At 48.7% G+C, this 26042-nt stretch overlaps 1 protein-coding gene across 2 annotated transcripts in view; it reads right to left on the bottom strand.

Annotated features, from left to right (window-relative positions):
* Positions 1-273: 273 nt before the first annotated feature.
* The window catches only part of LOC138752006 (fucolectin-like), a 59631-nt gene continuing 33862 nt past the window's right edge, over positions 274-26042 (bottom strand). Inside the window, exons 1-5 of one of the 2 annotated variants that reach the window (XM_069915152.1) lie at positions 16662-16763; positions 15280-15388; positions 7894-8170; positions 5896-6063; positions 274-940 (exon numbers count right to left, since the gene is read on the bottom strand). In XM_069915152.1, the coding sequence (XP_069771253.1) occupies positions 5904-6063; positions 7894-8170; positions 15280-15388; positions 16662-16748 (633 nt within the window). In that variant the 5' untranslated portion in view covers positions 16749-16763 and the 3' untranslated portion in view covers positions 274-940; positions 5896-5903. Of the gene's footprint in view, positions 941-5895; positions 6064-7893; positions 8171-15279; positions 15389-16661; positions 16764-26042 lie in introns of those variants that run through there. The other variant, XM_069915151.1, reaches the window with a different exon arrangement.

Raw genomic sequence — 26042 nt, 5'->3', positions numbered from 1 at the left:
CCTCCACATCCTCCTATTTCTACTCTCACTAGCTCGTGGCACGGGCAGCAATCCAGAGATTGAGAACATATTGAGAACCTCATGGTTCTCAGGCAGATGTTGGCCATCCGTCCTCACCCTTGGGCTGCTCAACCTGCCATTCCCCCACCCCAACCCATTGCTGCACCCCAGCCCCCTGGTGATGAAGGCTGAGGTGACGTTTCCATCCCGACCCACTCGTTGACCCTCCCCACGAACCATGGCTGGTGAAAAAGACACGGAACTCACACTGGGTGATTTGCAGACAGTCAAGCTGGTTTTATTCAGGCAGGAACAGCAGAGATGGCAGAGAACACACGAGCTCGGAGACAGGAAATGCCCATCAGGCGGTGGGATTTGTCATGTTTACTGGGTGTCAGACAGGAAACGCCCGTCAGGCAGTGGGAGTTGTCATTGTTCCCAGGTGGTCGGACAGGAAACGCCCATCAGGCAGTGGGAGTTGACATGGTTACCCGCTGGTTGGACAGGAAACCCCCACCAGTCAGGTGGTGGTTGTCACAGTAACTGGGTGGTGGGACAGAAAATGCCTGTCAGGCAGTGGGCATTGCCACGGTTAACGAGCAATTATGGCTGACAATGTAGGTCATAGGGTAACAGGGCCCAGGGAAGAGCAGAGGAAGTGACTATCCAAGGGGTTCCCACTGGGAAGATGTGGTACAGTGGTAGGGGGAGCAGAGATCACCCCCTCTCCCCGGCATTGCATTCCTCCCCTCTCCCCGTGCACTGAACGTGTCCACCCAGGGGAGTCTCCCTCATCCACCCCACCCACTGACACCCACTCTGGGCTGGCACGGAGCCCGGAAACACCGGCTGGTATGGAAGCAGTTGCTGGCAGTGTATTGGACCAGGCTGGTCCGGGTCAGGTCACAAGCACAGCATGGAGTTCGCATCATCAGCATCCCTGGAAGACAGATCACAATTTTAGCGGCGCGAGGTGGACGAGTGATAGAAAGCTGCCTAATGTGGCATAATAGAGTTGAAGGAAGAAGTTGTTCTTACTCGTGCATGGGATGGAACTCGGGAACAGGTTCTAGATATGAGGAATAGATTTAACCTAGAACATTCCAGCACTTTGGCCCACAATGGTGTGCTGACTGATCTAAACCCACTCAACAATCCAACCCTTGCCTCCCTACCCCATAACCATCCATGAACCTGTTTAAGAGTCTCTAAAATGTCCCAAATGTTCCAGCCTCCACCATCATCTCTGGAAAGGCATTCCAGGCCCCCACCACTCTCCATGTAAAAATTACTCACCCCTGACGTCTCCCCTCCCTTCACTTTGTACACACGTCCTCTGGTGTTTGTTGATCCTGCCCTGGGAAACAGGCGCTGTCTGTTCACCAATCTATATCTCTCATAATCTTGTTGAACTCGATCAAGTCTCCTCTCATCCTTCTTCGCACGAAAAAGTCCCAGCTCTGCTAACCTGGCCTCATAAGACAACATCCAGGCAACATCCTGGTAAATCTCCTCTGCCCCCTCTCCACAGCTTCCACATCTTTCCGATAATGAGGTGACCAGAACTGAACACAATATTTCGCGTGGTCTCCCCAGAGATTTGTAGAGTTGCCACATGACCTCTCTACTCCTGAATTCAATCCCCCTATTAATGAAGCCCAGCCTCCCATAAGCCTTCTTATCTATCTTGAGGGATCCATGGATTTGGACCCCAAGGTCCCTCTGTTCATCCAAACTCTTACATAACCGACCATTAACCCTGTCCTCAGCCTTCTGGTTTGTCCTTCCAAAATGCATCACCTCACACTTATCCAGATTGAACTCCATCTGTCACTTTTCTCCCCAACTCTGCATCCTGTCTATATCCTCTTGTAACTTTTGACAACTTCAGCTCCATCCACAAAAACTCCTCCAACCTTTGTTTCATCCGCAAACTTACTGAACCATCCTTCCACCTCTTCATCCAGGTCATTTCTAAGAGCAGGGGTCCCAGAACAGATCCTTGCGGTCTCTCCCCTAGTCACCGGCCCCCAGGCAGAATACTTTCCTTCCACTACTACTCTCTGCTTTCTTCCTACAAGCCAATTCTGTATCCACATGGCCAAGGTTCCATGGACAGAGATGTGGAGGAAATGGTTTTCCTGGAGAGTGGCCAATCTGTGAAATTCTCTCCCAAATGAAGCAGAGAAAGGTAACTCATTACATATATACTTGTCAGGGAGGATATTACAGCAGTGCTGAGGCAAGATAGACTGGAGGGCTCATCGAGGGAGGCAGTATGGGTAGAACTGAAAAATAAGAAGGGTGAGGTTATTATTATGGGGTATATTATAGGCCTCCAAATGGGGAAAGGGAACTGGAAGAGCAAATGTGCCAGGAAATAGGTGAGATGTGCAGTAGGAATAGGGTGGTGTTGGTTGGGGATTTCAATTTTCCAAACATAGATTGGGAAGCACAGTCAGTAAGAGGACAGGATGGCTTAGAGTTTATACAATATGTTCAGGATTTCTTTTTGCAGCGATATGTTGAGACGCCAACTAGAGGGGGAGCGGTGTTACATCTGTTATTTGGGAATGAAATGGGGCAGGTGATGGAGGTGAGTGTTGGAGAGAACTTCGAATCCAGTGATCACTTTTAGCTTGATGATGGAAAGGGATAGATCAGGTCCGAGGTTGAAAGTCTTTGAGTGGGTGAAGACCAGGTTTGGAGAAATGAGAAGGGATTTGCAGAGGGTTGTGTGGGCTGATCTTTTTTGCCAAAAAGGATGTAGAGGAAAATTGGAGGGTATTTAAGGGTGAGACTTTGAGAGTACAGGATGCTTATGTTCCAGTCAGGCTGAAAGGCAAGACCAAAAGTTCAAGGGAGCTGTGGGTTTCTAGAAAAATTGGGAAGTTGGTTCGGGACAAGAGGGAGGCCTATGCTAAATATAAGAAACAGAGGATTGAGGAGATGTATGGTCATTACTTAGATTCCAGGAAGAACCTTAAGAGGGAAATTAGAAAAGCAAAAAGAAGATATGAGGAGTCCATAACTAATAAGGTGAAAGTGAATCCTAAGGGTTTTTACAGATACATGAACAGTAAAAGGAGGGTTAAGGATAGAGTAGGTCCACTGGATGATGGGACCGGTGGACTATGTGAGGAACCGTAAGAAATGGGAGAGATATTGAACGATTTTTTTCTCGTCCGTATTCACAAGGGAAAGGGGCATGAGCTATACGAGATAAGAGGGGCAAAGGGCTTAGTTATAGAGAGGATAAGGATTAGTACAGTGAGGGTTTTGGTGCTTCCAGGGTCAATAAAGATGGATAAGTCTCCTGGTCCTGATGGGATTTTTCCCAGGACTTTAAGGGAGGTCAGGGAACAAATAGCGGGGGCACTGACACAGTGATTTTTCAAAGATCACTGGAGGAGGGGTTGGTACCACGGATTGGAGGGTTGCAAATGTAGTTCTGTTGTTCAAAAAAGGCATTAGGTGTCGGCCAAGTAATTATCGGCCAGTAAGTTTGACTTCGGTGGTGGGCAAGGTTATGGAGGGTATTCTTCGAGATAGTATATACAAATATCTGGATAGACAGGGGTTTATCAGGGGCACCCAGCATGGGTTTGTGAAAGGAAAGTCATGTTTGATGAATCTTGTTGAGTTTTTTGAAGAGGTGAAAAGAAAAGTGGATGAAGGTAGAGCGGTTGACGTGATCTATTTGGATTTTAGTAAGGCTTTTGATAAGGTTAGTGTGAAATATGGTTGAAGATGATTAAACTCGCACCATTCTTTGAAAAGTGATGGAATGAAAAGAATGTAGATGAGAGCTTGAAAACAGACAATACCAGCTAGTGGGCCCCTTCTTATTAGGACCCCCAAGAATGCAAGGATCTGGTTCAGGCTGGTAGATAGTCTATAGCTAGTACTGCGCTTGCTTAATAGAGACATGAATATTAACTTAGACGCCCCTAAGGAGGGAATGAACTAATTAACATAATATGCAATGTATGAAGAGGGAGGAACTGAATGATACCTGTATTGATGGAGGGAAAAGGAGAATGTTGTAATGTACTGGGATTCTGATTGGAAGAAGGTAAATGAAGGTGGGCTGATGTTGAATGCGGGACTGTACAAAGGAGTGATGATTCTGAACCTCCGGTGTGTCTCCAGACCAGGGATACCGGACTCTACAGACTCGAAATAAAGCTGAACCTGTTCCCCAAGACTTCGTCTCCAGAGTAGTGATTGTGAACACTTGATATTTCACAGTTAGTAAGGAAGGTTCAGTCACTAGGAATTAGTAGAGAGATTGTGACATGGGTTCAGAGGTGGCTGGGAGATAGACAGCAGAGAGCCATGGTGGACAACTGTATGTCAGGTTGGAAGCCTGTGACGAGCGGGATGCCTCAGGGATCGGTGCTGGGACCCCTGTTGTTTATCATTTATATTAATGATATGGATGAGGGTGTGGTTAACTGGGTGAGCAAATATGCGGACTATACAAAAATAGGGGGAGTGGTGGATAGTGAGGAAGGTTTTCTTGGATTACAGAGGATTTGGTTTGTTTGGAAGAGTGGGCTGAAAGATGGCAGATGGAATTTAATGTAGACAAGTGTAAGGTGTTGCATTTCGGTAAAAATAACCAGAATAGGACATATGCAGTTAAGGGGAGGGCATTGAGGCATGAAGAGGAGGAGTAGAGGGACCTGGGGGTTATGATACAGAGTTCATTGAAGGTGGATTCCCATGTAGACAGGGTGGTAAGAAGGCGTATGGTATGCTGGCCTTCATAAATCATAGTGTAGAGAATAGGAGCTGGGAAGTGATGCTGCGGCTGTTTAAGGCATTGATGAGGCCAGGTTTGGAGTACTGGGCTCAGTTCTGGTCTCCAAATTATAGAAAGGATATAGATAAGATGGAGAGGGTGCAGAGAAGATTTACAAGGATGTTGCCTGGCTTACAGCATCTGGATTACAGGCAGAGATTAAGGAGACTGGAACTTTATTCAGTGGAACGTAGACGACTGAGAGGGGACTTGATAGAGGTTTTTAAAATTATGAAAGGAATAGATAGACTAGACATGAATAGACTCTTTCCCCTGAGGGCAGGGGAGGTTGGAACAAGAGGGCATGAGTTAAGGGTAAGGGGGCAACATTTTAGGAGAAATATTAGAGGATGCTTCTTCACTCAGAGTGGTGGCAGAATGGAATGATCTTCCAGAGGAGATAGTTGCAGCAGGTTCCCTTCTGTCATTTAAGAGAAGGTTGGATATGAGGGGGTTGAACGGTTATGGGCAGAGAGTGGGAGGGGGGAACTAGTGGAGATGTTGAAGTGAACTTACGCGGACTTGAAGGGCCAATATGGCATGTTTCCGTGCTGTAAACTGATATATGGTTATATATTTAAGACACGATAGATTTTTGCATAATTTGGGCTACATGATTGGTGAAGCAATCAGTACAACGCAGTTACAGCGCCAGTGATTGGGACAGGTGTTCAGATTCCGCACTATCTTTAAGAAAGTTGTACGTTCTCCCCCTGACTGCGTGGGTTTTCCCTGGAGGTTCTGGTTTACTCCCACTGTTCAAAACACCGGGGTGTACTTAATCGGGCAGCAGGGACTCGTGGGCTGAAAGGGCCTGTTACTGTGTTGAACCTCTACAAGAACAATTTGAAAATAGTTGGGCAATTGTTATGGGGAAGGGTCAATTAGGTAGATCTGAGTCCAGGGCCACACGTAACAGCAGAACAGGCTCGACAACTTAGATGGCAGACCCCTGCTCCTGTTTTCGGTGTTCCATTTTGCAGACTTCGAGAGTCTGAGATATATCAACCAGGCCACTTCTTCCTCTGGATCACTGAGGGCTGTATCCGGGGTAGCGAAAGTGGGGGAGGAGTGGGAGAGATGCTCACCGAGAGGTTTAGTGAGGGTCGTAGGATCCATATGCCTCAACCTCACAGAGGGACAGGCAGGTCGTCCTCCCAGGGACGGATATCGACATGTAGCGGCCGTGTACACCCAAGGGCTGACAGTAGAAGTACTTGGCCTGGCCTGCAGGCACGTTCACATTTCTGGAACAACTGTAAAGGCAGAGAGAGAATGAACATCACCCGTATACTCACGCCTATCTACACCAACATTCAACACAACGTCCATCTCAGGACCGCCTTGCTTAATGTCAGGGATGGAAATAGTGTATGGCATGTCCGGGGTTAGTGCACAGTGTGGGGTGTCCCTGGGATAGTCCACAGTGTGGGAAGTCCCCAGGTTAGTGAACAGTGTGGGGTGTCCCTGGTTCAGTGAACAGTGTGGGGTTTCCCCAGGTGAATGAACAGTGTGGGGTGTCCCAGGGGTAGTCCACAGTGTGGGCTGTCCCCGGGTTAGTGAACAGTGTGGGGTTTCCCCAGGTTAGTGAATAGTGTGGGGTGTCCCCGGGTTAGTGAACAGTGAGGGGTGTCCCAGAGTCGGTGAACAATGTGGGGTATCCCCGGGTTAGTGAACAGTGTGGTGTGTCCTCGGGTTAGTCCACAGTGTGGGTTGTTCCCTGGGTTAGTCCACAGTGTGGGGTGTCTCCAGGTCAGTGAAGAGTGTGGGGTGTCCTGGGTTAGTCCACAGTGTGGGAAGTCCCCAGGTTAGTGAACAGTGTGGGGTGTCCCTGGTTCAGTGAACAGTGTGGGGTTTCCCCAGGTGAATGAACAGTGTGGGGTGTCCCTGGTTCAGTGAACAGTGTGGGGTTTCCCCAGGTGAATGAACAGTGTGGGGTGTCCCAGGGGTAGTCCACAGTGTGGGCTGTCCCCGGTTAGTGAACAGTGTGGGGATTCCCCAGGTTAGTGAACAGTGTGGGGTGTCCCCGGGTTAGTGAACAATGAGGGGTGTCCCCGGGTTAGGGAACAGTGAGGGATGTCCCTGGGTTAGTCCCCAGTGTAGGGTTTCCTCAGGTTAGTGAACAGTGTGGGGTGTCCCAGAGTCAGTGAACAATGTGGGGTATCCCCGGGTTAGTGAACAGTGTGGTGTGTCCTCGGGTTAGTCCACAGTGTGGGTTGTTCCCTGGGTTAGTCCACAGTGTGGGGTGTCTCCAGGTCAGTGAACAGTGTGGGGTGTCCTGGGTTAGTGAATAGTGTGGGGTGTCCCCGTGTTAGTGAACAGTGTGGAGTGTCCCCGAGTTAGTGAACAGTGTGGTGTGTCCCTGGGTCAGTGAACAGTGTGGGGCTTCCCCAGGTCAGTGAACATTGTGGGGTGTCCCCGAGTCGGTGAACAATGTGGGGTATCCGCGGGTTAGTGAACAGTGTGGGGTGTCCCCGTATTAGTCCACAGTGTGGGGTGTCCCCGGGTCAGTGAACAGTGTTGGTGTCCTCAGGTTAGTGAACAGTGTGGGGTGTCCCCGGGTTAGTCCACAGTGTGGGGTGTCCCCAGGTCAGTGAACAGTGTTGGGTGCCCCCAGGTTAGTGAACAGTGTGGGGTGTCCCTGGGTTAGTCCACAGTGTGGGGTGTCCCCGGGTCAGTGAACAGTGTTGGGTGTCCCCAGGTTAGTGAACAGTGTGGGGTGCCCTCGGGTTAGTCCACAGTGTGGGTTGTTCCCCGGGTTAGTCCACAGTGTGGGGTGTCTCCAGGTCAGTGAACAGTGTGGGGTGTCCTGGGTTAGTGAATAGTGTGGAGTGTCCCCGGGTTAGTGAACAGTGTGGAGTGTCCCCGAGTTAGTGAACAGTGTGGTGTGTCCCTGGGTCAGTGAACAGTGTGGGGCTTCCCCAGGTCAGTGAACATTGTGGGGTGTCCCCGGGTCAGTGAACAGTGTGGGGTGTCCCTGGGTCAGTGAACAGTGTGGGGTGTCCCTGGGTTAGTGAACAGTGTGGGGTGTCCCCAGGTTAGTCCACAGTGCGGGGATGTATGTATCCCAGGCAGGTGTGATTTACATTGTGTTCTCCGTGCCACTGGGATTGGCGTTGTCTCCAATGCGGATCTCGGCCCTGGACAAACCGCCACAGTTGTTGCCAGCAGTGATCTTCACCACATAGACCTTGTAGTGGTAGAAGAAGTCAACACTCCACCACGGCGAGTTTTGCTCTGCCGTGCGGCTGCATGAACCGTTGATGTAGTTGGTGTCCGTGTTCCTGTCAATGGCATTCAGCGCCAAGCCCCGGTAATCGCTCAAGCTCGACTGCGTGGCCCGGATGGTGGCACATGCGTTCCCTGTGGGCAGAGGGGAGTGTGTGGGTGGTGGGCTGGAGAGGTCTTGACGCCCTGTCCCCATTCCTGAACCCCCTTCCCCTCTCATATAACCAGATAACATTTGCAGCACTGAAACAGGCCGTTTCGGCCCTTCTAGTCCATGCCAAACATCTTCTCCCACCTAGTCCCAATGACCTGCACCTTTCCCTTAACCCTCCACGCCTCTCCCATCCATATACCTATCCAACTTTTCTTTAAGTGTTAAACTTTGGCCGAAACTCACCGCACACTCCCACATCCTCTGAGTGAAGAGATTCCACCTCATGATTTCCCTAAACTTCTTCCCCTTCAATCTCAATCCATATCCTCTTGTTTGAATCTCCCCCACTCTCAATGGAAAAAGCCTGTCCATATTGAATCTATCTGTCCCTCTCATAATTTTAAATACCTCTGTCAAATCATCCCTCAATCTTCTACGCTCCAGACAATAAAGTCCCAGCCTGCTCAACTTTTCCCCGTAACTCAAAGTCTGAAACCCCAGCAACATTCTTGTAAACCTCTCTCCATTCTCTCTATTCTGTTTATATCCTTCCTGTAATTCGATGACCAAAACTGCACACAATATTCCAAATTTGGCCTCACCAATGTCCTGTACAACTTCAAGATGACATCCCAACTCCTGTACTCAATACTCTGATTGATGAAGGCCAACATACCAAAAGCTTTCTTAATCACCCTATCTACATGTGACTCCACTTTCAGGGAATTATGTACCAGAATTTCTAAATCCCTTTGTTCCACTTCACTCCTCAATTGTCTATCATTTAACATGTATGTTCTATTTTGATTAGTCCTACCAAAACGTATCCCCTCACATTTATCAGTATTAAACTCCATCTGCCATCGTTCAGCCCACTCTTCTAACTGGCCTATATCCCACTGCAATCTTTGAGAACCTTCCTCACTGTCCACAACACCACCAATCTTCATATCATCTGCGTACTTACTAATCCAACTTGCCGCCCTACCATCTAGATCATTAATATATATGACAAATAACAGTGGACCCAGTACCGATCCCTGAGGCAAATCCACCCGTCACTGGCCTCCAATTCAATAAACAATTTTCCACCTCTTCTCTCTGGAACCTCCCATTCAACCACTGCTAAATCCATTTCACTACTTCGTCATTAATACCTAATGCCTCCACCTTCCTTACTAACCTCTTATGGGGAACCTTGTCAAAGGCCCTTACTAAAGTCCAAATAGACAACAGCTACTGCTTTCCCCTTGTCAACTTTCTGGGTAACCTCCTTGTAAATTTGATATGATCTGTTAAACATGATCTACCCTGTACAAAATCATGTTGACTACTCCTAATCAGTCCCTGTCTTTCCAAATGATTGTATATTCCATCTCTAGGAACACTGTCCATCAATTTACCCACCACTGACGTCAGACTCACAGGCCTAGAATTACCAGGTTTACTTTTAGAGCCTTTTTTAAACAGTGGAACAACATGAGCCATCCTCCAATCCTCCAGCTCCTCCCCCGTGGCCAGTGACATTTTAAATATTTCTGTCAGAGCCCCCACTATTTCTACACTAACTTCCCTCGGGGACCAAGGGGAAAAAAAACATTTAAAATTCCCCCCCATCTCTTTTGACTCCTCACAGAACCGACCCGTCTGATCCTCAAGGGGCCCAATTTATCCCTCACTGTTCTTTTACTTTTAATGTACCTGTAGAAACCCTTTGGATTTATTTTGACCTTGCCTGCCAACGCAGCCTCATCTCTCCTTTAAGCCTTTCTCATTTCTTTCTTAAGATTTTTATATTCCTCAGCACCCCATTTATTCCTGTTGTCTTTACCTGTTCTTTACATCCCTCTTCCTCTGAACCAATTCCCAATATCCCTTGAAAACCAAGGCTCCCTATATTTTCTAACCTTTCCTTTAATCCTCACAGGGACAGACCGACTCTGTTCTCTCAAAATTTCTCCTTTGAATACCCTCCATTTATGTTACATCCTTCCCAGAAAATAAATTCTCCCAAATCCACACCCTCTAAATCCTTTCACATCTCCTCGAAATTAGCCTTGTTCCATCAAGAATTTCAACCTTCAGCCCAGCCCCATCCTTCTCCATCATTAACCTAAAACTGATAGTATTATGAACACTGAATCCAAAGTGTTCCCCAACACAAACCTCTGTCACCTGACCTATCTCGTTCCCTAATAGAGATCCAATACGGCCCCCTCTCTGGTCGATTCTTCTATGTATTGATTTAGAAAACTTTCCTGAACATAATTGTCAAACTCCAACCCATCTGGCCCTTTTACAGGATGGGCGTCCCAGTCAATGAGTAGAAAGTTAAAATCTTACGATCACCACCTTATGTTTACTACACGTATATGCTAAGACCTTATAAATTTGCTCCCCTAATTCCCTCTGTCCATTAGGGGGTCTGTAATACACCCCCATTAGTGTTTTCATGCCTTTCCCATTCTTCACTTCCACCCAAATCCCCTCACTGGACGAGCCTCCGGTCTATCCTGCCTCAGCACTACTGTAATGTTTTCTCTAACAAGCAACGCGACTCCTCCACCTTTTACTCCCCTCTCCACCCAGTTCCATCACGCTTAAAACAACGGAATCCTGGAATATTTCGCTGCCAATCATGCCCCTCCTGTAACCACGTTTCACTGATGGCCACAATATCATGTTCCCATGTGCCAGTCCATGCTCTAAGCTCATCCACCTTCCTCACTGAGCTCTTTGCATTGAAGTATATATGTGAAAGAATGTCCCCATATTCACTCCTTTGATTTCCATCTACTTTTACCAACCACCCCCCCCCCCCCCCCGTTAACATTAACATTCTGGTTCCAATCCAGGTGTTCTTCCTCCCTAATCTCCGACTCTCATTGCGATTCCCACCCCCCCCCCCCCGCCAAACTAGTTTAAACCCTCCCCAACAGCTTGAGGAAACCTGCCCACCAGGATATTGGCCCCTCCTCCAGTCGAGGAGAAGCCCGTCCCTTTTGTACAGGTCGGACCTTCCCCAGATTAGGTCCCAATGATCCACAAATCTGAACCCCTGCCCCCTGCACCAACTCTTCAGCCACACATTCATCTGCCACAACTCTGCTCTCTGCCGCGTGGAACAGGCAGCGATCCTGAGATCACCACCCCCGAGGTCCTGCTTTTTAACCTCTTCCTTAACTCCCTATATTCCCTCTTCAGGTCCTCATCCCCACTCCTATCTATGTCATTGGTCCCCACATGGACCACGGTATCTGGCTGCTCGCCCTCTCCCTCCAGAACGCTGTGAACTCGATCAGAGAAGTCCCTGACACCTGGGAGGAAACATACTAACCGGGAGCTCTGAACTCATCCACCAAACCTCCTATCTGCTCTCGTAACCAGTGAATCCCCAACTACAAGAGCTCTCCTCTCTTCCCCCCCTTCCCTTCTGAACCGAGGGGCCAGCCCCGATGCCAGAGACCTGGCCGCTGCGACTTGTCCCTGGTAGGTCGTTAATCCCCAAAAGTATCTAAAACAGTAGACTTATTATTGAGGGGAACGGCCGCAGGGGTGCTCTGCACTGTCTGTCTCGTCACCCTGCCCCTCTCTTTCCTCACAGTTAACTGACACCTGCCTGTTTGGGGCGACTGTCTCCCTGTAACTCCTTCTATCACCGCCTCTGCCTCCCTTATGATCCGAAGCTCATCCAACTGCAACTCCAGTTCCCTGACCCGGTCTCCCAGGAGCTGCAAATGGTTGCACCTTTTGTAGGTGAAGTCGTCAGGAACATTTCCCACATCCTGCAATCGGATTCATTACCTACTCTTAAATTAGATTCATAAAAATTAACTTACCAACCTTACCTCACCTTACCTCGGGAGAGGGGACCCCCAGTCCCCCTCCCAGAACTCCTCTCCACAACCCAGTACCCCCTTCTCAACCTCCTCCCGACAAGCCAGTCCCCCCTTCTAAACCCCCGTCCCCCTCCTGAATTCCCCCAGTCACCTCCCAACTTTTCCCGTCCTTCCAGCCCCAACCCCCTGAATCCTGGTCTTCCTGACTCCTAGTGCCGCCCTGTTCCACCCCCTCATTCCTTGGATCTCCCTGGACCACCCCCTTGATCCACTGATCCTGGTGCCCTCCTAAACTCCCTGAGACCCTCCAATTCGACCCCCAGACTACCCTCCTGGCAGTCTCTTCACAGATGAATGCACCCACTTGGCAGCCCAGAGTATGGGCTCCAAATGTTCATTGGACAGGCGTGGGGTACCTGACTAGATTAACATTCCACTCCAACCCTGGGGAAGCCTGGGTGATGATCCCACAGGGTGACGTTGCATAGAACCAGTGGGGGCTAATTTTTTGAGGGACCCACCTTGGGTCATATGCTGTGTGGAGTGCTCCCGGTTAGTGTAATTGTGGAGTATCCGGATACAACTATAGAGGGTGGGAGACCACATAGAACATTATGGAACAGAAGCAGACCCCTTTGGCCCTTCTAGTCTGTGCTGAATCATTTTGCTGCCTAGTCCCACTGACCTGCACCCAGTCTATATCCCTCCCATCCATGTAGCTGTCCAAATTCTTATTGCAAGTTAAAATTGAGCCCAGATTCACCACCTCAGCTGGCAGCTCATTCCACACCCCCACCATTCTCTGTGAAGAAGTTCCCCCTAAACTTTTCCCCTTTCACCCTTAACCCATGTCCTCTGGTTTGTGTTTCACCCACCCTCAGTGGAAAAAGCCGACCTACATTCTTCTACGCTCCAGGGAATAAAGTCCTAACCTGTTTCACCTTTCCCTGTAACTCAGTTCCTGAAGTCCAGGCAACATCCTAGTACATCTTCTCGGCCCTCTTTCATTCTTATTGATATCTTTCCTGTATTTTGGTGACCAAAATTGCTCACAATTCTCCAAATTTGGCCTCAACAACTTTATCATTATATCCCAACTCCTGTACTCAATACTTTGATTTATGCCAAAAGTTCTCTTTACAATGCTATCCATCAGAAATTTTGAGAGAACAGAGTTTGTTTGTTCCTGTCAGGCAAAGTATGGTGGCATAAGGAACCTTGGTTTTCCAGGGTTAACTTTGGAGTCTTCCTTTCGACAATGGATCAACATGAGCTACTCTCCAATCCTCCGGAACCTCACCCGTGATGAAACAAGGTAACACAGAGAGTTGGAATAAAGGTATCATATTCAGTTGCCGATGGTGTCAACAAGGGTCGGGGTTGGGGCCACTTTTTTATATGTTGTACATTAATGATTTGGATTCTGGACTGAGAGGCTTTGTGGCCAAGTTTGCAGATGGTACGAAGGGACGTGGAGGAGCAGGTCATGTTGAGGAAACACGGAGGCCGCAGAAGGACGTGGACAGATGAGGAGAATGGGAAGAGATGTGGTGAATGAAATACAATGTCGGAAAGTGGACGGTCGTGCACTTGGGTAGAAAAATAAACAGGCAGAATATTTTCTATAAGGGGAGAAAGTTGAAAATCCTCAGATGCAAAGGGACCTGGGATTCCTCGTGCAGGAGCCTGAAGGGAAGCTTACAGTTGAGTCGGTGGTGAAGAAGGTAAATGCACTGTTGGCTTTCACTTCCACAGGAATAGAATCTAAGAGCAGGGATGAGATGTTGGGGGTTTATAAGACATGGGTGAGACCTCACGTGGAGCAGTTTTGGGCTCCTCATTTAAGAAAGGATGTGCTGACATTGGAGAAGGATCAGAGGAGGTTCACAAGGATGATTCTGGGAATGAAAGGGTTATCATACGAGGAGCGTCTGACAGGTATTGGCCTGTACTCATTGGAATGAGGGGAATCTCACTGAAACATTATGAATATTGAAAGGCAGGCAATGAGGAAGGTGAATGCTATGTTGGCGTTCATAGCGAGAGGATTTGAGTCCAGGAGTAGGGAGATCTTGTTACACCTGTACAAGGCCTTGGTGAGGCCACACCTGGAGTACTGCGTGCAGTTTTGGTCGCCTTATCTGAGGAAGGACATCCTCGCCATGGAGGGGGTGCAGAGAAGGTTCACTAGGCTGATACCAGGGATGGAGGGACTCGCATATGAAGAAAAGTTGGATAGACTAGGCTGGTATTCTCTGGAATTTAGAAGATTGAGGGGGGATCTTATAGAAACATATAAAATTCTGAAGGGGTTAGACAGACTAGATGCGGGTAGGTTGTTTCCAATGCTGGGAAAAACCAGAACCAGGGGCCATAGTTTAAGGATAAGGGGGAAGTTTTTTAAGACTGAGATGAGGAAAAATTTCTTCTCTCAGAGGGTGGTGGATCTGTGGAATTCTATGCTACAGGAAGTAGTTGAGGCCAGTTCCATGTCAATATTTAAGTGGCCTTTGTGGCTAAGGGGATCAAGGGGTATGGGGAGAAAGCAGGAACTGGGTACTGATCAGCCATGATCATATTGAATGGTGGTGTAGGCTTGAGAGGCCAAATGGCCTCCCCTACACCTATTTTTCTATATTTCTAAGGTGTGGAAAGAGTAGATGTAGGAAGGTTGTTTCCCCATGGTGGGAGAGTCTAGGACAAGAGGGCACAACTTCAGGATTGAAGGGCATCCACTAAGAATTTCTTCAAACAGAGGGCGGTGAATCTGTGGAATTTATTGCCACAGGTGGTTGTGGAGGCCGGGCCATTGGGTGTAATTAAGGCAGAGATTGACAGGTTCTTGGTTAGCCAGGGCATCAAAGGTTATGGGGAGAAGGCCAGGCGGTGGGGAAATGGATCAGCTCATGATGAAATGGTGTGGCAAACTCGATGGGGTGAATGGCCTGTGATTTGGGTCCGGCTCCATGCTGGGAAGACACCCTGACTTTTAATGATGATCTGGGACTGGCATCGAAGAGTGACTTGTTGCTCTTTGGAGAAGCCAGCAGTGTAAAACCACCAAGGGTATCAGCTTCACCACATGGTCTTCATCAAGCACCCAGCTGCCAGTCTGGGGCACGCTCTCTCACCCCAGTGCCTGACCTGTGACCCTCTGAGCAGCACCAGAACGGAATGAATTGGCCCAGGGATCCTGCCGATTCCCTCTGCAGTGGGAAACCAGCAGAAAGCGAGGCACGATGTGGCCTTACCTTCTGAGGGGTGAGCTTCAGCTGCAGCCCAGACACAGGCCACTATTAGCAGGAATCGGCCGTCCATCCTGGGGAAAGGCTTTCTCGCCTGGGAGTAGGTTCCAAATCCCTGAGAGGTAAATAGTTGGATTAGTATTCCTGCACATTGCTGGTCTGGTCCTGTCTGCACCTATTCCCTGTTACCGGGAGATGGACCACTCGGGGCTGATCATGTACCCACTCTCCATCGACTGCCAAGGAACAGATGGTGTTGAAGGTGCAATCGGATTGGTAACTCAGCACCGGGAAGAGAGCCAGTGACTGATAGCAGCAGGACGGTGATCCCGTGGCCAATCGTGCTGGGAAGGAGACACTCTGCAACATCCCTCATTCCCCACGCCATCTCCATCCAGAGCTAGGGTCCCTGTGGGGTTCTGGACTCTGACCACAGATGACCCACCCCCTCCCCTCGATGAGTCTCTGTAGATAGCCCCATATCTCCTCAATCCTTATCAGTTTGAGACCCTGTGCTCTGATCACCCACTGCTGACCTCGAACCCAGACCACAGACCCTGATTTCAGACCACAGATCCCGGACATCAGATCCTATATCCCAGACCCATGACCTCAGATCCAGATCCCAGACCACGGATTGATGACCCCAGCTGACAGACCCTGAGAGAAGTTGATACATTCTCCCCTTGTTTGTGTCGGTTTTTCTGGGGGCACCAGTTTCCTCCCAACCTTCAAAATGTGCCAGGGCTTGGAGATTCATTGGGTGTAATTGAGTGGCAGGGGCTCGTGGGGTGGAAGGGCCCTGTTACTGTACTGTGGGTCTAAATCTAAATTTAGTCCTGACCCAGCATCCCATCACACATTCCCGGGGTCAGTCATAGAGTGAAGATCCCTCCACACCGTCCCATCACACATTCCCGGGGTCGGACACAGAGTGAAGATCTCTCCCCACCGTCGCATCACACACTCCCTGGGTCAGACACAGAGTGAAGCTCCCTCCGCACCGTCCTGTCACACATTCCTGGGGTCAGACACAGAGTGAAGCTCCCTCCACACCGTCCCTTCACACACTCCCGGGGTCAGACACAGAGTGAAGCTTCCTCGCACTGTCCTGTCACACATTCCTGGGGTCAGACACAGAGTGAAGCTCCCTCCACACCGTCCTTTCACACACTCCCGGGGTCAGACAGAGTGAAGCTCCCTCCGCACCATCCCATCACACACTCCATGGAGTGAAGCTCCCAGTGCTCCATCTGACCACATGGGTTGGGTACTGAGTGAAGCTCCCTACGACCTCCCAGACAGGACTAAGTGGGTACTCTACCCTCATGCCAATTGTTGGCACAGTCCTGTACCCTGAATCCCAGAGCACAGGAAACATTACTCACCTTCCACCAAGTCTCCACAGGAGTTGGGGGAACCAGCCGTGATCCCAGTTTATATGGGGGCAGCCCAAGGATGGCCTGGCGTGTCATTGGTCAAATGCAGCCACAGCCGGCTTTCTATTGGTCGATGGGGTGATGCCACTTGTGAATGTTGGGCAAGGGGAGGTTGAGCAAGGGACAGGGGAAGGAGTGTGGCAGCCGTTAGTTATCGGGGCAGGGAAGGGGAAGGTCACCCTGGAAAGGGGAAGTTGGACAGGGAAGGAGTTCAGGGACAAGGGGGAAGTCAGATCCTCAGGACCACAAGGAACAGTAGTGAGGAGAGTGGGGTTGCTGGGCAGGGTTTTTGGGAGGGTTTTGGGAGGAATGGATGGCTGGTCGGTGGGGAGTCAACAATTTCAGGATGAGATTGAAGTTCAAATAAAGAGTTACGAGGAAAGGTTTAGTTTTTTTTGGATAGGCATATGTAGGTTGGCACAACATTGTGGGCTGAGGTGTTCTTTGTTGAAGTTTATTGCAACTGATTATACAAGTACAACCCAACTAAGCGATATTAAATTAAATTTTTAATTTAATTTTTAAAAATGTAGACAAACAGCACAGTAACAGGTCCTTTTGACACATGAGCCCATGCCACCCAATTACACCCAATTAACCTACATCCATGGTGCATTCTGAACGGTGGGAACCCCTGGGGGAAAACCCACGGGGACACAGGGAGAACGTGCAAACTCCTTACAGACAGTGCAAGATTCGAACCCTGGTTCTGATCAGCGGTGCTGTGACGGCATTACACTAACCATTCTCTGGTCCACACATATAGACAAACAGTACACCATGCACAGTACTTGTATACAAATTGAACAATAAATTAATGTTATTTGTTATATAAATATATTTGTTATATAAATAGTAGTTCCTTTGGTCATTCAACATTCTCCCTGCCCGTGGGAAGAAGTTATTCCTCAGCTTGGTGGGGCTGGCTCTGATCCTCCTGGATCTCTTCCCCAAGAGGAGCAGCTGAAAGATGCCGTGTGAGGGGTGGACGCGGTCCTCAATGACTTTGCGCATCCTCTTCAGACAACGATCCTGGTAGATCACGTCGATGGGATGAGGGGGAGATTCCAGTGACTCTCTCTGCTACTGCTATGGTCCTGTGGATTGACCTCCGATCAATTTCTCTGCAGCAAATGTACCCCATTGTGATGTACCCGTCCAGGACGCTCTCGATAGAGAGAGGTCCTGGAGATTTTTTGGAACTGTTTTTGAGGACTTGTGGAATCGCTGAGTTGTGGAAAGAAACAGGACATTCAGCCAACTCACTTGTGCCAACCAAGGTGGTCTCAACCTGTTTAATTTAAATGTAGCCATATAACACGGTAACAGGCCCTTCCAGCCCATGAGCCCATGCCACCCAATTACCCTACATACTCTGGTACATTTTTGAACGATGGGAGGAAGCCGGAGCCCCCGGGGAAAACCCCAGACAGACAAGTGGAGAACGTACAAACTCCTTGCAGAAAGCACAGGATTCCAATCCCATCACTGATGCTGTAACAACGTTGTGCCGACCAAAAGACCAACTGTGCTGCCCTGTAGGGAAAGGTCAACAGAGCTGGAGCTTTTCTCTTTGGAGTCGGGAAGGATGAGAATTGACTTTGATAGAAGTGTATAAGATGAGGAGGGTCCCAGACAGGGTGGACAGACAGAGCCTTTTTCCTTGAGTCGACAATAGCAAATACCAGAGGAAATCTGTTTAATGTGAGTGGAGGAAAGTTTCAAGGAGACGTCAGAGGTAAGTTTTGTTTTTTTTAAATGCAGAGTAGTGGATGCCTGGAATGTGTATCCGGGAGTGCCAGGAATGTGTATCTGGGGGTGTTTGGAATATGTATCCGGGGGTGCTTAGAATGCGTATCTGGGGGTGCAAGGAATGCGTAACTGGGGGTGCCCAGAATTTGTAACTGCGGGGTGCCAGGAATGAGTATCCGGGGGTGCCTGGATTGCGTATCTGGGTGTGCCTGAAATGTGTATCCGGGGGTGCCTGGAATGTGTATCTGGCGGTGCCTGGAATGCATATCTGGCGGTGCCAGGAATGTGTAACCGGAGATGCCTGGATTGCATATCCGGGGGTGCCTGGAATGCGTATCTGGCAGTGCCCAGAATGCGTATCTGGGGATGCTTGGAATGTGTAACCGGGAGTGCCTGGATTGCATATCCGGGGGTGCCTGGAATGTGTATCTGGGGTTGCCTGGAATATGTATCCGGGGGTGCCTGGATTGCGTATCCAGGGGGTGCCTGGGATGCGTATCTGGGGGTGCCCAGAATGTGTAACAGGGGGTGCCTGGAATGCGTAACCGGGGGTGCCTGGAATGCGTATCCGGGGGTGGCAGGAATGTATAACTGGGGGTGCCTGGAATGTGTATCTGGGGGTGGCAGGAGTGCGTAACTGGGGGTGCCTGGATTGCGTATCAGGGGGTGCCCAGAATGTGTATCTGGGGGTGCCAGGAATGCGTAACTGGGGGTGCCCAGAATACGTATCTGGGGGTGCCTGGATTGTGTATCCGGGGGTGCCTGGATTGTGTATCCGGGGGTGCCTGGAATACGTATCTGGAGTTTCTTGGAATGTGTATCCAGGGGTGCCCAAAATTTGTAACTGGGGGTGGCTGGATTGTGTATCCGGGGGGGGTTCCTGTAATGTATATCTGGGGGTGCCCAGAATGTGTAATTTGGGGTGCCTGGAATGTGTAACTGTGGGTGCCAGGAATTAGTATCCTGGGGTGCCTGGATTGCGTATCTGGGTGTGCCTGGAATGTGTATCCAGGGGTGCCCGGAATGTGTAACTGGGGGAGCCTGGAATGTGTAACTGGGGGTGCCCAGAATGCATATCTGGGGGTGCCCGGAATGTGTATCTGCGGTTGCCTAGAATATGTATCCAGGGTTGCATGGAATGCGTATCTGGAGGGTGCCCAGAATGCTTATCCGGGTGTGCCAGGAATGCGTATCTGGGGGTGCCCAGAATGTGTAACTGGGGGTGCCTGGAATGCGTATCCGGGGGTGGCAGGAATGTGTAACTGGGGGGCCTGGAATGCGTATCTGGGGGTGCCTGGAATGCGTATCCGGGGGTGGCAGGAATGCGTAACTGGGGGTGCCTGGAATGTATATCTGGGGGTGGCAGGAGTGCGTAACTGGGGGTGCCTGGATTGCGTATCAGGGGGTGCCCAGAATGTGTATCTGGGGGTGCCAGGAATGCATAACTGGGGGTGCCCAGAATATGTATCTGGGGGTGCCTGGAATGTGTATCTGGGGGTGCCTGGATTGCGTATCCGGGGGTGCCTGAATTGAGTATCCGGGGGTGGCTGGAATGTGTATCTGGGGTTGCCTGGAATGCGTATCTGGGGGTGCCCAGAATGTGTATCCGAGGGTGCCTGGATTGTGTATCCGAGGTGCCTGGAATGCGTATCTTGGGATGCCTGGAATGCGTATCCGTGGGTGCCTGGAATGCGTATCTGGGTGTGCCTGGAATGCATATCCGGGGGTGCCTGGAATGCGTAGCCGGGGGTGCCTGGATTGCGTATCCGGGGGTGCCTGGATTGTGTATCCGGGGGTGCCTGGAATGCGTATCTGGGGTTGCCTGGAATGCGTATCCGTGGGTGCCTGGAATGCGTATCTGGGTGTTCCCGGAATGTCTAACTGGGGGTGCACAGAATGCGTATCTGGCTGTGCCTGGAATGCGTATCTGGGGCTGCCCGGAATGCGTAACTGGGTGTGCCCAGAATACATATCTGGGGGTGCCCGGAATGTGTAACTGGGGGTGCCCAGAATGCATATCTGGGTGTGCCCAGAATGCGTATCTGGGGGTGCCCGGAATGTGTAACTGGGGGTACCTGGAATGCGTATCTGCTGATGCCCAGAATGCGTATGCGGGGGTGCCTGGAATGCATATCTGGGGGTGCCCAGAATGCGTATCTGGGGTTGCCTGGAATGCGTATCCGGGGGTGTCTGGAATGCGTATCTGGAGGTGCCCAGAATGCGTATCTGGGGGTGCCCAGAATGTGTATCCGGGGTTGCCTGGATTGCGTATCCGGGGGTGGTGGTGGAGGCTGGAACAATAGGGACATTTTAGGGATGTTAGAAAAATAGTGGGTTATGTGTTTGAGGTGGGGAAAGGTTAGAATGTTGTGGAGTAGGTTTGCAGGGGTCAGCATAACCTTGTGGACTGAAGGGCCAGGACTGTTTTGGAACCTTATACTTCCACAACAAGTGAGCAGAGGGAGGGATTGGCTCGGTTGGTTTAAAAAAAAAGTGAAACTTAATCCTTAGCAAGAAGGGACATGGGATGAGAAGCGTGGGAAGAGAAGAGAAACTGCAAGGACATAAAGGCCCCGATGGGAGTTAGATACAGGCCTCCCAACAACAGCTGGAAGTAGGTCTGCGGACCAATCCGCCCCATGTCTGTGTCTGATCCATTGCCGGCTGAGCCCTTCCAATCCACAGTGTTTTTGGACATTGGAAAGGTGCCCGTTTCTCCAACCTCATCCAGCCAGGCTAAAGGACAGTTGGCATTCACTTTCTCCACACCCCTCGTGATGTTTCGTGGTTGTTGGCCTGCACACCCCAATTCCAGATTCCGGTTGATTGTCAGAGTACATACATGACATCACGCACAACCCTGAGATTCTTTTTCCTGCGGACCAGCCAGAATTACCACTGCCTGGTTGTGCAAAAACAAGGTACACAGTGTGTACACGGAAACAAAGAACTAGAAACAGATAACGAATGTGACCAAACTGACTGTCGCTGCACAGAGAGAATTTTAAAAAATCAATTAAGTGCTGAAGTAAGAGCCCTTAAATGAGTCCCCGATTGAGTTTGTCAACGAGGAGACTGATGGGGGAGGGGCAGCAGCTGTTCCTGAACCTGGGGGTGCGAGTCTTGTGGCACCGATACCTCTTTCCTGATGGCAGCAGCGAGAACAGAGCGTGTGCTGGGTGGTGTGGATCCTTAATGATTGATGCTGCTCTCCGACAGCAGCGTTCCCCGTAGATGTTCTCGATGATGGGGTTTTATCTATGATGTCCTGAGCTGTGTCCATTACTTTTTACAGGGTTTTACACTCGGGTATTGGTGTCCCCCATAACAGACCATGATGCAGCTGGTCAGCACACTTTCCACCACACCTCTGTAGACATTTGCCAGGGTTTCTGGTGTCATACCGAACTTCTGCAAACACCTAAGGAAGTAGAGGAGCTGATGAGCTTTCTTCATGATGCCATTGGTCTGTTGGGTCCAGGAAATACCCTTCGAGATAGTGAGTCCCAAGAGCTCCCCCTCTCCACCTCTGATCCCCCAGTGATCACTGGATCGTACCCCTCTGGTTTTTCCTTCCTGGAGTCAACAATCAGCTCCTTGGTTTTGGTGACATTGAATGTGAGTTTGTTCCTTATTGCCAAGTTCTCAATCTCCCTCCTGATGGCTGACTCATTCCCTTCCCTTATACAACCCACTACCGACGGATGATCGGGAAATTTGTAGACGGTGTACTGAGCCACACAGTCGTAGGTGTAAAGTGAGTAGAGCAGGGGGCTAAGAATACAGCCCTGTGGTGCTCCGATACTGATGGACATTGTGGAGAAGTTCTTACCAGTCCTCACTGATTGTGGTCTGGAGGTGAGGAAATCCATGATCTAATTACACAGGGGGTTGTTAACTCCCAGGTCTTTGAGTTTTCTGATCCGTTTTGAGGAGATGATGGTGTTAAATGTTGAACTATAGTCGATAAAGAGCTTCCTAGTGAATGGATCTTTTCTGTCCAGGTGTTCCAGGGCTTTGTGTAGGGCCAGTGAGATGGCATCCACCGTAGACCTATTACTACGATAGGCGAACTAGAATGGATCCATGTCACCGCTCAGACAGGAGCTGATCTGCTCCATCACCAGCCTTTCCAAACACTTCATCACTGGTGATGTAAGTACTGCTGGTCGATAGTCATTAAGGCAGGTTACTGCACTCTTCTTGGGTATGATTGATGCCTGTTTGAAATAGGTGGGTACCACACCCTGCTGGAGTGAGAGGGAATTCACTGTCAACAGAATTCAGTAAACCCACAGCCTTGTGTGCTACACACTCTGACCGTGGGAAACTGATTCTGGCCATCCATGGTGTTAGTGACTGATCATGTTAGCTCTCACCCTCTGTTCCTCCAGGAGAACCATCCCAGCCTCTTCAACCTGTCCTGATAACACCAGTCCCGGGGGGAGTCACGTGATGGAGTAGTGGCCAGTCAGGGAATTCCAGCCCTCTCCAGAAAAGTTAAAAAAATACACACAAAGCACAAAGGTACAAGATTAAAATTTATAATAAAGTAAAAATAAAGGTGAGAAGAAAATGGCAGCGAAGAGAGAAAAGTCGAAAACAACGGGAAGAAAAGAGGAAGAAAGAATGTCGGAAGAAGAAGGTGAAGGCCTTACCTGTCCGAGGAGGCCCGCCGCGGAGAGAGAGGCCCGCTCCCGCAGGTCAGTGGAGGTCCCGGGCTCGGGACTACAAAAATGGCTCGTAGAGCCGAGTAAAAGTGCGCAACCGCTCATGCGCGAGGCGCATGAAAAAAGACACACTGACGGGAGGGGGGAACAGCTGCGGAGTCGATCTCCACAGCTGAGAGAGACACCTGCAGCACAGCAACAGGAAGAGAACACAGACAATAACGAGAACAAGAAAGAAGAGGGTAAAAAGAAAACAAGGAAACAACAGATGGTCAACCCAGAGGAAGAAGAAGAACAGAAAGAAGTGGAAGAAGAAGAGAAAGGCAAGACAATGGATGTATCTTTTTTTAAAGAATATATGGAATCAGTGAAAGAATGGCAATTACAAGAATTTGATGAGATAAAAAGAAGAATTAAGAATGCAGAAGAAAAAATGAATGCAATGGAAGTGGCCAAATCAGAAATGGCAAAAAGAGTGGAAAATATGGAAAAACGAGAAACATTTGTAGATATGGAAGTAGAGGAATTAAAAGAGAAATTAGAAGAATCTAATAAAAAAGTTAAAGAGACACAAGAGCTGTTAGCTCAGAAGATAGATATAATGGAAAACTATAATAGAGGAAATAATATAAAGATAGTGGGCCTTAAGGAAGATGGAGAAGGCAAGAATATGAGAGAATTTAAAAAAGATTGGATCCCCAGGGTCCTGGGAAGACCAGAATTACAGGAAGAAATGGAAATAGAGAGGGCACATAGAACATTAGCCCCGAAACCACAACCGCAGCAAAAACCAAGATCCATTTTAGTAAAATTCCTAAAATATACAACAAGAGAAAATATATTGGAGAAAGCAATGAAGAAAATAAGAGAAGACAAAAAGCCACTGGAATACAAAGGTCAAAAAATTTTTTTCTATCCAGACATAAGTTTTGAACTCCTGAAGAAGAGGAAAGAGTTCAATACAGCAAAAGCGATCCTATGGAAAAAAGGATATCTTCTTTGGCTTGGCTTCGCGGACGAAGATTTATGGAGGGGGTAAAAAGTCCACGTCAGCTGCAGGCTCGTTTGTGGCTGACAAGTCCGATGCGGGACAGGCAGACACGGTTGCAGCGGTTGCAGGGGAAAATTGGTTGGTTGGGTATTGGGTTTTTCCTCCTTTGCCTTTTGTCAGTGAGGTGGGCTCTGCGGTCTTCTTCAAAGGAGGTTGCTGCCCGCCAAACTGTGAGGCGCCAAGATGCATGGTTTGAGGCGTTATCAGCCCACTGGCGGTGGTCAATGTGGCAGGCAACAAGAGATTTCTTTAGGCAGTCCTCGTACCTTTTCTTTGGTGCACCTCTGTCACGGTGGCCAGTGGAGAGCTCGCCATATAACACGATCTTGGGAAGGCTATGGTCCTCCATTCTGGAGACGTGACCCATCCAGCGCAGCTGGATCTTCAGCAGCGTGGACTCGATGCTGTCGACCTCTGCCATCTCGAGTACTTCGACGTTAGGGATGAAAGCGCTCCAATGGATGTTGAGGATGGAGCGGAGACAACGCTGGTGGAAGCGTTCTAGGAGCCGTAGGTGATGCCGGTAGAGGACCCATGATTCGGAGCCGAACAGGAGTGTGGGTATGACAACGGCTCTGTATACGCTTATCTTTGTGAGGTTTTTCAGTTGGTTGTTTTTCCAGACTCTTTTGTGTACAAGCAGAGAGATGAAGACATGTAATGAGAGTAAAAATGACCACGATCTATATGTATGTGTGTAAAGGGGTATATATATAGTGTGCATACATGAATGTATCCGTTTTTAGAGGAAAATATATAGAGTATAGACAAGAATTAATAAGGGAGGGAAAGGGAATAGAGGGAATAAGGAGGGAATTAAAAGAGTGACCTTTGTTACATATGAAAATTGAAATCTTTTCTGGGGGGGCTGGGTGGGGAGGAGATACGGTCACTACAAAATCAGTTGACGCTTGCGAGTGAATTCGCAAATCCAAATGGATAGGGGAGATGTGGTTGCCCGGCAAGGGATAAAGGGCAACTCAGGAGGGGGAGGGGAGAATAGGGTTAAAAAAGTTTTAAATATGAGAATAAGGAAAATGTTTGATGTTTTAGAAATGTTGTCTTATAAAGTGTTCAAAACAAGAAAGCAGAAATGGATAAGAAGGAAAGGTGATGATGGAGAAACGGAAAGGGAAGAAAAAACAAAGTATGAAATGGCAACGCTGAACTATATGACTTTAAATATTAACGGAATACATAACCAAATTAAAAGGAAGAAACTGCTAAATTTACAGAAAAAAAGAAAAAATTGATATAGCATTTGTGCAAGAAACACATTTAACTGAATTGGAGCACAAGAAATTAAAGAGAGATTGGGTAGGACACGTAACAGCAGCGTCGTATAATTCAAAAGCAAGAGGAGTAGCTATACTACTCCTGTAAAAATGTGGCAATTAAAATAGAAGAGGAAATAATAGATCCAGCAGGGAGATATGTAATGATAAAATGTCAGATATATTCGAAGTTTTGGAATCTACTCAATGTATATTCACCTAACGAAGAAGATCAAAAGTTTATGCAAGATATTTTTTTGAAGATAGCAGATACGCAAGGGAACATATTAATAGGAGGGGATTTCAACCTGAATTTGGATTCAAATATGGACAAAACTGGGAAAAAAATTAACAGAAAGAACAAAGTAACCAAATTTATAATTAAATCGATGGAAGAAATGCAACTTTTGGAAATATGGAGGAAACAACACCCAAAGGAAAAGGAATATTCATATTACTCGGCTAGACATAAAACATACTCAAGAATAGACCTATTTCTGTTATCAGCTCGTATGCAAGACAGAGTTAGAAAAACAGAATATAAAGCTAGAATATTATCGAACCATTCACCCTTGATATTGAC

This window comes from Narcine bancroftii, chromosome 1 (genome assembly GCF_036971445.1).
Source record: "Narcine bancroftii isolate sNarBan1 chromosome 1, sNarBan1.hap1, whole genome shotgun sequence".
Taxonomy (NCBI): domain Eukaryota; kingdom Metazoa; phylum Chordata; class Chondrichthyes; order Torpediniformes; family Narcinidae; genus Narcine; species Narcine bancroftii.
This window is presented reverse-complemented; position numbering and strand designations above follow the sequence as displayed.